At 38.8% G+C, this 13,831-nt stretch overlaps 1 protein-coding gene across 2 annotated transcripts in view; it reads right to left on the reverse strand.

Moving 5' to 3' along the window:
* The window catches only part of NAALAD2 (N-acetylated alpha-linked acidic dipeptidase 2), a 41,137-nt gene extending 27,633 nt beyond the window's left edge, over positions 1-13,504 (reverse strand). The window contains exons 1-5 of one of the 2 annotated variants that reach the window (XM_036258511.1): positions 13,351-13,504; positions 12,570-12,681; positions 4,982-5,168; positions 2,607-2,708; positions 1,786-1,911 (exon numbers count right to left, since the gene is read on the reverse strand). In XM_036258511.1, the coding sequence (XP_036114404.1) occupies positions 1,786-1,911; positions 2,607-2,708; positions 4,982-5,168; positions 12,570-12,681; positions 13,351-13,432 (609 nt within the window). In that variant the 5' untranslated portion in view covers positions 13,433-13,504. The remainder of the gene's footprint in view (positions 1-1,785; positions 1,912-2,606; positions 2,709-4,981; positions 5,169-12,569; positions 12,682-13,350) is intronic. The other variant, XM_036258512.1, reaches the window with a different exon arrangement.
* Positions 13,505-13,831: the final 327 nt, after the last annotated feature.

Here is a 13,831-nt window from a genome sequence, read left to right on the forward strand (position 1 = left end):
ATGTAGAAATGGCCAATGAGTGGTGAAGAGAAGACGGAGTTACTAATGTCAGAACATTCTGACATTGCTTTTGATCATGCCATCACTCATTTAATTTTCTTAGCCTTGAATATAATTTCTCGGTAGACCTAACAACTCTCATTTATTCTACCCAGCTCCAGACAAGTTATCACTTCAGTGAACATTCCTGTTTTTCCTGAAACTGCAAAATAAACGTCTCCCTTCTTTGTATTTCTTCTCTATGTTATACATATATCTATTTTAGGATGGATAAAAGTATTTTAAAATACCTTTTAAATATATTTCTTGCCTAGGGTTAGGATTCTAAGAGATCGGTGGTATTATTAGCATTCCCATTTTATATATTTATACACACACACACACACACACACACACACACACACACACACTAGCAGGCAGTGTTATTGAGAACCTGGACCATGTCTCCATGTCTTAATCCCTTTTAACTTTCCACCCTCCAAAATCTAGTATGTCTTAGAGTAACCACTCTACAATATGTGTGGAACTAAACTAATTTAATATTCTACACAGAGTAGTCATAGTGAGTGAAAAATCGTCCAGTGTTTTTATAAACATTTTGCTAATCCAAACTGACCACAAATAAGAAAATCTACCCTATTAGATACTGTATTCTTCATTACCAGAAGTATTGTAGCAAAAAATAATCATCAGTTTTGATTAACTAACACATGTTCCAATATTCAGAAAGCACTCTCATGTAACATTAGTGGAAGTACGATCTGTCACAACTTTTTGAAGGGTAATCTGATGATGCCTATCAAAATTTGGAAACAATATACAGTATGATTCAGCCATTCAACTTCTAGGAATTTACACTACAAAAAAATCTTCACACAAATGTTCAAGTACATATTGACACAGATGTTCACAGTGGAATTATTTGTAACAGCAACAAATTTAAGACACATCAAGCATCTGTCAACAGAGACATGGTTAAATAAATTGCTCATCAATTCTGTGAAATATTATGTAGCCATCTAGAATAATGAGGTATTTACTTAATAACAGTTACACAGAAATCACTAAGTACAAGTCACTATCTGAAGTGCTTTCAAATATCAAGCCATTTAATCCTAACGAGGATTCTAAGAGATCAGTGTTATTATCAGCATTTTCATTTTACATATGAGGAGACACTAGACAGGGATTAAGCAACTTGTTCACACTAAAAGACTTAGAGAATAGGAAGCCCAGACTAGACCAGAACCCAGGCTGTATGGACCTAGACTCCTAGAGTCTTAACCGTGGAAGAATACCCACAAGTTATTGCTGGGGGAAAAAAAATAAAGTTAGACAATATATAGTGTTGATGCCCTCTTTGTTAAAAAAAAATAATATATGTAAGATGATTATAGAGGCATGTACTTATATTCATATTTCACAGAATTAGGTCTGGAAAGAACTGTTACGATTGGTTTTATCTGGGCAATGAAGTTGGGTAATACAGGAGAGCTCTTTTTTTTTTTCTAATTTATACACATTTCCTTCAGTTAAAAAGAAAACAAATATTGCTTTGATAATAAAATTGTTGAAAATAATTTCCCTTTCTAGATATATGAGGTAACATAAAAACAGGATTTCCTATGCAACCATGGAAATAGCAATAGTGTGTGTGTGTGTGTGTGTGTGTGTGTGTGTGTGTGTGTGTGTGTGTGGTGAAAGCAATTTCATAAACTGCGAGGTAAAATATGTTCATTTACGGGATATGTCTTATTCTCTCTAGGAAAACAAATAACACAATACTTTATTTCCTCTGAAGATTTTCCCGTATCTGGCGATGACGATCTTCCCCGTGCAGATGATGCCCATTTCTCTTTCTAGTTTGAAAAAATCTTCAGTACGAGCATAATTTACATATACAAGATCTCCCTGTAGGAAAAGCAAACAAACAAAAACAACACATAGTGCTGCTCGAATTAAAGAGAACAACAACAACAAAATACGTTTGCTCCAGAACACTGCATCATCTAAAGTTATCTGGGTTGGGCTTGCTTGATAACTAGATCCATGCTAATTCTGTAGAAGCAGTAAGAAAATATTTCAATAGGTTCAAACGTTTTTAAAATGACAACATGTAAAACAGTTTAAACCATGTGTTTTAGTTTGAAGAAATGATCAGTGTATATACTGAGTCATAGGAAATAGGATAAATAAAAGTCATTTTAAAATCCCAACCATGCTATTCATCTTAAAACTTCTGTTGTGTGATCTATAAAATCTCATCTATAAATCTTTAACAAAGTCAGACTATGAATAAAGGGAAAAAAGCTTGTAAAAATATCTATTGCCCTTACTGAATTAAAGACATGTTCAGCAGTTCCTTTATTTCAAAAGGCACATCCACTCCACTGGGGTCTACTTTTATGTATTTATCTTTGTTCTTTTCCTGGTGTTCTTCTCTCCCTCCCTCTCTCCCTCTCTCCCTCTCTCCCTCTTGTGTGTACACAGTATTGAAGCTCAAAGATCAGCAGGTACGATCCTCCTAATCTGGGCTCAGGCCTCCACATAGGTTTTATGTAACAGAGAAAGCTTTAGAGTTGAGTAAGAACATGTCTTTTCTTTACCTCTGGCATGCCTTGGGCTGAGAAAGCATTATAAGGTGGGACAATATTTGTAACATTTTCATATCCATCTGGTGGTGGCTCAAGGGAAGATGTTTTAAAAATCTAGAAAGCAGTGAAATACATGAAGTTAGGAAGAAGTTTTCTAGATTGCTATTAAAGAATAATGCATTTTTGCCCCCAAATATACACTTAAGATTCAACATCCTGAAACTAGGTTCTGTAATCAAATAGATTCCACTGGCAATAATGAGAAGCAGCTTTATCATTGTTATCATAGTAGATATCACTGTTCAAAATGGTAGAAATTCTATGAATGCATGCAATTTCAGGCAACGAAAGTCCCCGTGTGACGTATGAAAACGGGGCTTCGAAGGTGGCTCCCGTGATTCTTCTATTCCTTTCAGCTTTCTTTGTGGCCCCTTTTTTCATCTGCATTAAAATAATGTTCCCTGTGTTTTGTCCCCAGTACAGTGCTAGCCTCATTTCATACTCCCTTCCTGTGAGATGTCATTGACTGAAAATTTCACCCATACCTAATATGCTTATTTAAGGGCCTGATGGACATTTCAGCTTGGATATCCAAACTCAACATGTTAAAATTTGAATTTATCGGCTCTCATCCTGGGCCTACTTCTGGTTCTGCATTCCGTACTGCTATTATTAGCATCACTAGCTAGCCACTCACACCAGACACCCAGAAATCAAAGTGAACTCTGTCCTCACCCGCTTCTTCCAATCCCTAGTCAAGTCCTGCCAATACTGTTTCCTAACTGTTTCTCATATCAATCCCTGTTCCTCACTCCTGCTAACATCCTAATCTAGGGCTTCATCATCCTTTACCTGTACTGTTGTCTTAGACTCCAACCTTAATTCTAGTCTAGGACATCTGCAGACTGCCCAGACTATCCAAATGCCTCTAGCCACACCCTTGCATGGTTTAGGAGCCGTCAATGGACTCCACTGGCTGAGATTTAATTCCTAGGACACTGTATAAGCCCTTCTGAGATCTGACCCTTGAACAATACCTGTTTGAACTGCATGGGTCCACTTACATGCAAATTTTTTTTCAATAAGTATGTACAGTACTGTAAATGTATTTTATGATTTTCTGAATAACATTTTTCCCTCACTTTATTTTAAGAATGCAGTTTATTATACATATAACATATAAAATATGTGTGAATTGAATGTTTATGTTATCAGTAAAGATTTACAGTTAACAGTAGGCTATCAGTCCAGTTCTGAGGAGTCAAAAGCTATATATAGACTGTAGGTTGGTGCTCCTCACCCCATGTTGTTCAAGGGTCAACTGTATAGTGGTTTATCCCTTAACATGATTCACTCTGTATTTTACACTCTTGAAATACAGAAAATCTTTAAATTCCCCCCAATAATACTAAACTAGTATTTTCCAAGCTTTGCCAATATTTTCTCTCCTGCCTAGAATTCTCTTACCTTGATTTTTTTTTATGTGATTGATTAACTCTTTAGACTCTTCCATGACTCACATTTTGACTATTTCAGGAAGCCTTCTCTGACTTACAGGGTGGTTTGGACATAAAAAGGGGTTCTATAGAAAGTAAGCTCACAGGGTGATCTGATCATAAATTCCTAACTGGGCAGGTCATGGTGGGTTAGTCACACCCTAGGCATATATTTTGTGTGTGTGTGTCTTTAAAATAAAGTTTATTGTTCTATTTAAATACAAGGTTCATTTACATATTTCTCCATGATTGTCTTTTGTAAAAATAGACATTTAACTTTTTAGTAAAAGGTTTATCTTTGCCTTCAGCAAGTCCTGTCCATTGTTTCTGTGCATCTAGGTTAATATACCTTTGAAATAACTACCCTCAAGAGCTCGTGCAATCTTTTAATTATCCTGTAATTCAATCCCCACTTTATTTTCTCACATTTCCAAGTCATCTTCCTTATGCTTCTGCCTTCATGTCAAATGCATAAAAAACTGCAACCCAGCATATGTCATCAGTTTGGTTCAAATACTCATAAAAATCTCTACAGGTTTGAATGTCCTTATGTCCACACTAGGCCAAGTGACCATTTTCACCGTAGATAAAGACCCCAGTCGTACTCTTCATAGCACTTCCTGTGCTGATTTGAAATGATGTGTTCCAATGACTGCCTGACCTCATTTAAGCAAAGGAACCATGTTCTAGTCTTTATTCTGGTCTCAGAACCTAGCACTGTGCCTGACATTTAGTAAATACTGAATAATTAGTTTGCAACCTATTAACTTTTCTAGAAAATATGAGTTCCATTGCACTATCAACAAATTTGTTTTTACTTGACCCTAAATTCCAATTCACGTAAAAAGGCGAAGTTGTAAAGCACGAGAAATACCAACAATTCTACATCACCTCAACTCCATGTTCATCCAGGATTGATATGTAGCTGGCATTTGTCTCATCAGGGTATGAGAGGAGAACATCATAATGAACCAACTTGGCTGAGTCCAGTCCAAATTTCTTCCACTGGGTTTGGATTTTCTTGGCAAGCAGTAAATTCTGTTCTGTTCCTGCTAGATGAGGGAGCTTTGTAAAAGAACTAAAATGAAGATAAAATACAAGGGAGAGTTAAAGACGACTATATTCAGATGATGAACCTAAGAACTATTCTAGATGCATTACTCATACTTTAGGCATTAACTTCTTATTTCCATGTCAGAGATACAAAAGCCTGCCAGCATGACCAATTTCTAGATATGCTGGGGGGGGGGGGCATGCAGAGTTTGCCACCCCAAAATGTGCCTGTTGGGATAAATAAGCTGGTTATTTTCAAGAAATAAAAATCTCTTTATTAAATATGAAATCTATGCACTTCTATTTTCATATTCCCTCTGGTTGTTCCTGCCTGTTATCTAAGAAGTACACATTAGAGGCTGATTGAGTTGAATTTGAGCAATGTTCCCTTGGGTTTAGGTTTTAAATGATTTGGAACATTTAAGTGACCTCACAAAAACAGTTCTTAATGAGAGACACTTTGCCTGAGGTAAATAACATTTTAAAACAGTTTCCCTTGCCCTGGCCAGTTTGTCTCAACAGTTAGAGCATCGGCCTGCGGTCCAGAGAGACCCAGGTTCGGTTCCCACTAAGGGCACGTACCTCAGTTGCAGTTTGTCCTCGGCCCTGGTTGGTCGTGTGGGTGGCAGCCACTCAATGTGTCCCTTTCAAATCGATGTTTCTCTCTCTCTCTCCCTCCCTCCCACTCTATCTGAACAAAAAATGAAAAAATTTCCTTGCGTGAGGATAAAAAAAAATAATAAAACAGTTTCCCAAACCCCTTCTCCCTAATCAGTAGAGCAATAATATTTTTGTAAATTGGTTTTTAAGTCAACCACAGGACAACCAAAACAAAAGAAAAATGAACAGTTATTGAAAACTTACTATATGCCAGCAACTTGACCAGGTACTTTGTTATCATCGTAATTAGCGACTTAATATTAATAAAGGGAAGAAAGCAAAGGGAAGCCAGACATTGGAAGCATGGTCACATGGAAGCTTCCCCAGGAGGCTACAGCCGCACACAGCATTGTTCCTCCAAGGGGATTACACCCCTCACTTCCCCCATCGGGTACTGGGTGGTTGGGGGGAGATGTGGGGTGAGAGGTAGGTACATGAGCAGTAAAAGTCAGGGTGGTGCTGGGGAGGTGCTTGCCTGTCAGTCTGGCCTGGGGAACAATGGACTGGTTGGGGGGGGTGGACCCCACCAGAAGTGCGTGAAATCGTGGAAAGTTAATTGGTTAGTTTAAAGAAGCTCCTGGTTAAAATCCCCAGACAACAGGTTCCCTTGCTCTTGCTCCGTGACCCACACCCGCCCATGTGCTTGCCTGTTCCCTCTCCTTAGACATGTGGCCTTAAGCAGCCGCATGGCCAATGGACGGCAGCTGGGACACAAGCTATGCTAGCCAGATGCTGAACTGGACTGGACTTTAATATGGAACAGAAATTCTGGGCCGTGGGCTTTATTCTGGTCCTGCTGAACACAAGAATAGACTTCTTCTGCCCTGGCCGGTTTGGCTCAGCGGTTAGAGCATCGGCCTGCGGTCCAGAGAGACCCGGGTTCGGTTCCCGCTAAGGGCACGTACCTCGGTTGCAGTTTGTCCCCAGCCCTGGTTGGGTCGTGCGGGTGGTGACCACTTGATGTGTCCTTTTCATGTCAATGTTTCTCTCTCTCTTTCCCTCCCAACTCTATCTGAACAAAAAATGGAAAAATGTCCTCGGGTGAGGATTAAAAAAAAAAAAAGAATAGACTTCTTCCATGGTGAGACAGACAGAGATGGGAACTTTGTGGGGAACCCCTTTAATTTTACATCATCAATAAAGTTTTCCATGAAATCTCATCTTCCTGTGGGGGCCTGAGGAAATTCTTTTCCTTGTGACACCCCAAGAACTTACTTCCACGATAACACTTTCACATGGGTTATCTCAGTTCATCCTCACAACCCTTCTTCCATTGTTTGAATTTTAAAGATGAAGAAAAAGAGAGAGCCATGGCCGGTTTGCCTCAGCAGTTAGAGTGTCGGCCTGTGGACCAGAGAGTCCGGGTTCGGTTCCGGCTAAGGGCACGTACCTCGGTTGCAGTTTGTCCCCAGCTCTGATTGGGGTTGTGTGGGTGGCAGCCACTGGATGTCTCTCTTTCACATGGATGTTTCTCTCTCTTATCCTCTCTCTCTCCCTCCTGCTCGATATGAAGATAAAAATGCAAAAAGAAAAAAGAAAGAAAAAGAGTATTTAAATAACTTGCTCACAATTCTAAAACTACTGATCACCAGGACTAGAATTTGAAACTCATAACTGTTTGACCTTGATAAACAGTAATTATTTTTAAAACATTCATCCAATCATATTCATTAATCAGGGTAAGGATGTTGGCTCCCATCACTTTTATTGAACATGGTACTGGAATTTCAGTCAGTGCACACACACATACACACACACACATGACAAAGAAGGAGGGGGAGAAGGAGAAAAATGCATACAGTTTAAAAAGGGAGAAATGAAATGGCCCCTCTTTAAGAATGGCATGATTGTCTACATAGAAAATCCTAATTAATCTACAAAATATTCATAGAACTAACATGGGAGTTTAGACAAGCCACAGGAAACAAAACAAATGAGAATCAACAGTATTTTTACATACTAATAACAGCAAAAACATGGAAATGGAAATTAAATACCATATGATTTATGCTCCAAAGAGAGTAAAAATCTTAGATATAAATCTAATAATCTACATACAGAATCCGCATCCTGAAAATTACAAAATGGTGATAAAAGCAATGAAAGAAGACCTAAGTAACTGGAGAGACTTCCCATGTTCATGGATTAGAAGACTGGACATAGTAAAACTGTCAAGTATGCCATATTGTGCTATAAGATTAATGCAATTCCTATCAAAATCCCAGCAAGGACTTTTCAAGACATAAATATTTATTGTATGTATATATATTTTAATACTCACCCAAGGATATTTTTCCATTGATTTTCAGATAGAGTAGGAAGGAGGGAGGGAGGGAAAGAGAGAAAGAGACATGGATGTGAGATAGACACATTGATTGGGTGCCCCCCACAGGACCCCAACCAGGGCCAGGGATCAAACAGCAACCAAGGTACCCTGCCCTTGACAGAATCAAACCTGAAACTCTTTGGTCTGGGGGAACAGATGAGCCAAATCAGCCAGGGCATTTATTGTATAGTTTATATAAAAAGGCAAAGGATATAGAATAGCTACAATAATTGTTTGAAAGAATAAAGTGAGAGAAGTCACTCTATGCATTGCTAAAGCTTAGGATACAGCTTCAATAATGAAGACAGTGTGGATGGCGGGGTGTCCGCAGCATGGATGGATCCTGAGAGTATCATGCTAAATAAAATAAATCAGATGGAAAAGGACAAGAACCATATAACTTCACTCACATATGAGATATAAACCAGAAAGCAACAAACAGACCAAAAAACAAACGCATGGACAACAGTGTGGTGGTTACCATAGGGAAAGGGGGGAAAAGAGGGTAAAGGGGGTCAACTATATGGTGACTGCAGGAAACTGGGTGGTGAGTATATAACGCAATATACAGATGGTGCATTATAGAACTGTACACCTGACACTTACATCACGTTATTAACCAATGTGACCCCAATAAATTTAATTAAGTAAATAAATAAAAACAATATGGTACTAGAGAGTGTAGACACATAGATCAACAGAGGAATTTGAGAGAAACAGAAACCCAGAAATAGACGCACCCAGCTATGTCCAAATGAATTTTTACAAAGGGTGCAAAAGCAATGAAATGGAAGGACAGCATTTTAACAAATGGTGCTAGGAACATTGGACATCCATAGGCAGAGGAATAAACCTCATCAAACCTTCTTCCTTATGTAAAAATTAACTCTAGATGAATCACAAAGTTTAATGTAAAATGTACACTATAAAATGTGGGTTGAGGGAGAGGGGAAAGGGAATCTAACTAGTCACATGCATCTAAAAGCATGATTCGTAAAACAAAAAACTGATAAACTGGACAAACAGAACCTCACTAAAACTAAAAATTTCTGATCTGGAAATGCCCCTGTTAAACATGAAAAGTACAGATGGGGCAAAATGTCTGTACACCACAAAGCTTACAAAAGATTTGTATCTAGAAAATATAAGAACTCTCATAGCTCAAAAGGAAAAATAAAACTAACTAGAAATAGGCAAAAGACATGAACAGACATTTCTGTGAAGCATGTAGAGATGGTGAATAAGCAAAGGAAAAGATGTTCAATATAATTAAGAAGCCACTTTGGGAATGGAAATTAAAACCACAATGAGGTACCCTGGCCGGTGTGGCTCAGGTGGTTGAGCACTATCCCATGCTCTGAAAGGTCTCAGGTTCAATTCCCAGGCAGGGTACGTGCCGGGGTGGCGGGTTCCTTTCTGGTGGGGCCTGTATGAGAGGCAACTGATTGATGTTTCTCTCTCACTGTCACTGTCCCTTCTCTCTCTCAAAAATAAATACAAACAGCCCGGGCAGTGTGGCTCAGTGGATTGAGTGTTGTCCCATGGACTGAGAGGTCCCAGTTCCATTCCCAGTCAGGGCACATGCCTGGGTTGCAGGCTCAATCCCCAGTAGGGTGTGCAGAGGCAGCCTATTGATGTTTCTCTCTCATCAATGTTTCTATTTCTCTCTCTCTTCCTCTAAAAAGAGAATCAGTACAAACGATTTTAAAAAATAATAAAAACATATTTAAAAATAAAACAAACAAATGGGTATCATCATGTACCTGTCAGAATGAATAAAATTGTTCTACAGTAGTTTGGCAGACTCTTCTATAACTAAAAATGTACACCCTAGCAATTTTCACTCTTGGGCATTTGTGCCAAGAAATGAAAGCCTATGATTACATAAAACCTGTACACAAATGTTAATGACCTAAAACTGGGAAAAATGGCAGTGTCCCTCAATAAGTGAAGAGTTAAACTGCAGTGCATTCCCCAAGATGAATGACTTAAGGGATTGACTCAATATTATAGAATGTTACTTCTCTTCCAAATTCATCCATAGAGTCAATGAAATTTTAATAAAAATTCCAGCAGGCTTTTTTTTTTTTTTTTTTTTTTTTGTAGAAATTGAGAAGTTGATTTTTAAATTTATTTGAAAATACAAATGTCTTAAAATAGTTAAAGAAATTCTTAAGAAGAAAATTTTGTAGGATTAATTCTGATCCTACAAAATAAGTTTGATTTTCAGACGTATTAAACTACACCAAACAAACAGTGCACTATTGAGATATGGAAATCAAGAGATCATTAAAAGAAAATCCAAAATCCAAAAATAGGCCATATATATTTTATGGTCAAGTGATTCTGGACAAAGGTGCCAAGGCAATTTAATAAGGAAAGGTTTATTTTTCAACAAATGCTGTGGAAATAAATTAATATTGTATTTTACAAAATCAACTCTTGCCCAGCCGGTGTGGCTCAGTGGTTGAGTGTGAACCCATGCACCAAGAGGTGGCCAGTTCAATTCCCGGTCAGGGCAAATACCCAGGTTGTGGGCCAAAAATCATCAATTCTTACCTCATACCATATAACGTGAAGTGGATCACTGACCTAAATGTGTAAGCTAAAATTATAAAATTTCTAAAAAAACAAACAATAAAACTTCCCAAATTCTCATAGGCAAAGTTCAATAGCACAAAGAGGATGAAACATGAAACAAAAATTGGTCAACTGAACTTAAAATGTCTGCCTTTCAAAAACTCCATTAAGTAAACAAAAAAGGCCAACCTTATAACAGAATATTCACAATACATATCTGACAAAGGTATTATATTCAGAATAGAGAAATCCTACAACTCAATAATGAGAAAATAAAACAATTTAACCCTTGCGGGAGTGGTGTTGTTGGTTGGGTGTCATCCTGTGCACCAGACAAGGTTGGTTCAATTCCCAATCAGGGCATGGTCCTGGGTTTTGGGCTTTATCCCAACTAGGGTCATGCAGGAGGCAGCCAATCAATGTTTCTCTCTCCCTTCCTTTCTAAAAGGAACAATCTTAAAACAGGAAAATATTTAAGGAGAGACTTTATAAAAAGATATACAAGTGTTCAATAAGCATATGAGAAGATGCTTAACACCATGAAATGCAAATTAAAAGCACAATGAGCTGCCACTACACACCCATTGGAATGGTGAAGATGAAAATGACTAACAACACTAAATGTAGACACTGGAATTGGGGGGTGCTGGTACATTCACACATGATCCCTAGAAACAGAAAATGTTACAATCCCTTTTGAAGTCTGTTTGCCATTTGCTTTTGTTAAACATATGCTTATCAGCCAAAAACAGCCATCCAAGAGAAATGAAAACCTATGTGGATACACAATCTTGTAAACACATGCTCATAGCAGCTTTATTCACAATTTAGAAAAAAATAGAAACAACCCAAAAGTCCATCATCTACACATTGTAGTATATTCATCCAATGTAATAGTACTCATCAGTAGAAAGCAATAAACTGATACATGCAACAACCTAAATGAACTCCAAAATCATTATGCTGAGTAAATACAGACACAAAAGAGCACTTACTGTATGATTACATTTATATAAAATTCTAGAAAATGCAAAGGAATCCACAGTGACATAAAACTGATCAGTGCTTGTCTAGGGCCAAGGGGTGAAGGGAGGAATAAACTGCAAAGGGCATGATGTAAATTTTCTGTACTGAGACTGAGAAGCGGTTTGTTGAGTATATTATACGTCTGTCAGTACTCTCAAATTGTAGGCTTTATATGGAAGCAGGTTGTTTTATGTAAAGTATACTTCAGTAAAGCTGGGGTGTTTCTTATAACCCCTTGAAAGAGTCTGAATATAGGTATAAATGTCATGGAGATTGCCTTCAAGGAGTTCAAAATCACTCCCTCAAATATTACTGTTTTCTTACCTAAAACTGGTGGATTTACACTGATCCTCTTGCTTTTGTTTTGTCCTATTTGTGTTACTTATATTTGCAACATCGGAGAGAGGTTTAATCTATGGCAGACAGAATCTGAAACTTTAACCTCCTTTCCTCTAAATCAGAGTTTACAACCAATTAAATCTTCCTGGCAGAATACAATGTTTAAATAGCATTGCTGATTAAACCCAGGCATTGAGAAACAAAGAATAACATTCAGTCACGGCCCAAAGTTAACGTGAAGTTGAAACATTTCTTAATAAAACAATCAGATACTTTTTCTGTAGATGAAGTTCAGGGAGACTTTCAGAACATTCAAATAGATTTCACCCTAAGAATGGTTTAGGGACATTTTTAACCACCATAAATGAATGTGACATCATATAATTTCACACAAAGCAGTTTATCCATATGAATATAACCAATGGTAATACACTTCTCAGTCTGCAATATTGTAAACACTTTATTTTTAAGATCAAAAATGCAAAACAAACTTACCGAAGAAATGATTTAATATTTTCGGCTTTCATCTCGGAAACCAGATTCCACCGTATACTTTGATGATAGCGCAGTGTGGTGACTGTTCCTTTGAGAGGCTTAATAAACCAGCCTGGGGGGCAGAATACACATATGCACATACACATACCACTTACACACATAGTTGCTTTAGACTTTTATAAAAACTAGAAGCCAAAAATAGCCCTTCCCTAAGTACGAAATAGATCATGGTGAGCTTTACAGAAATACTCATTAAATGCAGGGAGCCGTCCAATTCCACTGTGCGATGTAATTTTGAGCTGGTTAACACGAGTTTTATGTGGGGGAAGTTTTCATTTCCCCACCTTAGACATCAAGGCAAGGGCCTTTGTCTTGTCTCCCGGTGGATCTAATTCTTAGCACAGTGCCTGACACACAGGGAGCATCCCCCGATGTTTATTTCATAAATGTTGAGGGAAGGGCAATTTTTGCAGTGCTGCCAATATTTTTCTTTAATTGCAAGCTTTAACTCATTCTTAATGCTTGGAACTGAAATCACCATTTTCATCCCTGGAGATAGTGACAACTCCTAATTGTTTTTCCAACAGCCCTGTTCAGTACCCTGAACTCAGTGAGCATCTTTATTAGGAAGGCCCAAATTCCATTCGGTTTCCAGTTTGGCTGAAACTCTGGGAGTTCACATCCTCACTGAGACTGAGCTCAGCTGGCCTGCAGAGACCAGCACAGTCTTTTCTCAGAGGAGGAGCCAAGGCCCTGGGCTTGGGGGGCGGGGTGCACTTACCCACCATCAATCCTGCAAGGAAAGATGCCAGCGCTGCAGCCAAGCACATGCAAAGGTACAGACGGCCCCTGGACCTCGCCATGGCTTCTTCGCGGTTGAACTTGGAGCGCAGGGTGCAGTAAGGAGCTTCCAGGGTGCAGATGAGCCGAGAGAGCGCGCGTGGGGACTTGGTAAGCATCCAGGCTCCTCCTGCAGGGCGTGGCCATGGCTGACTTTCAGCAAAGCCCCGCCTGCGCCTCCCAGGTCCCTCCAGAGAGGAGTGAAAGCCAAAACCCAAATCCTGGTGCCTTAGATCCCCCGGGGGCCTCAAGGGGAGAGAGAAAGCCCTGCAGGGGAAGAAAACACATTCTCCCAGTTGGCAGGCGACTTCCAGTCCGTGGATCTTGCAGTAACCCAGGCAAAGTCTGTGCTGGGGGCTCTGAAAGTGTCCCTCCTTGTTACCTAAAGAACTCCACTTACCTGCCTGTTTGCCACCCCCATT

Source organism: Molossus molossus, unplaced genomic scaffold (genome assembly GCF_014108415.1).
Source record: "Molossus molossus isolate mMolMol1 unplaced genomic scaffold, mMolMol1.p scaffold_m16_p_13, whole genome shotgun sequence".
In the NCBI taxonomy this organism is placed as follows: domain Eukaryota; kingdom Metazoa; phylum Chordata; class Mammalia; order Chiroptera; family Molossidae; genus Molossus; species Molossus molossus.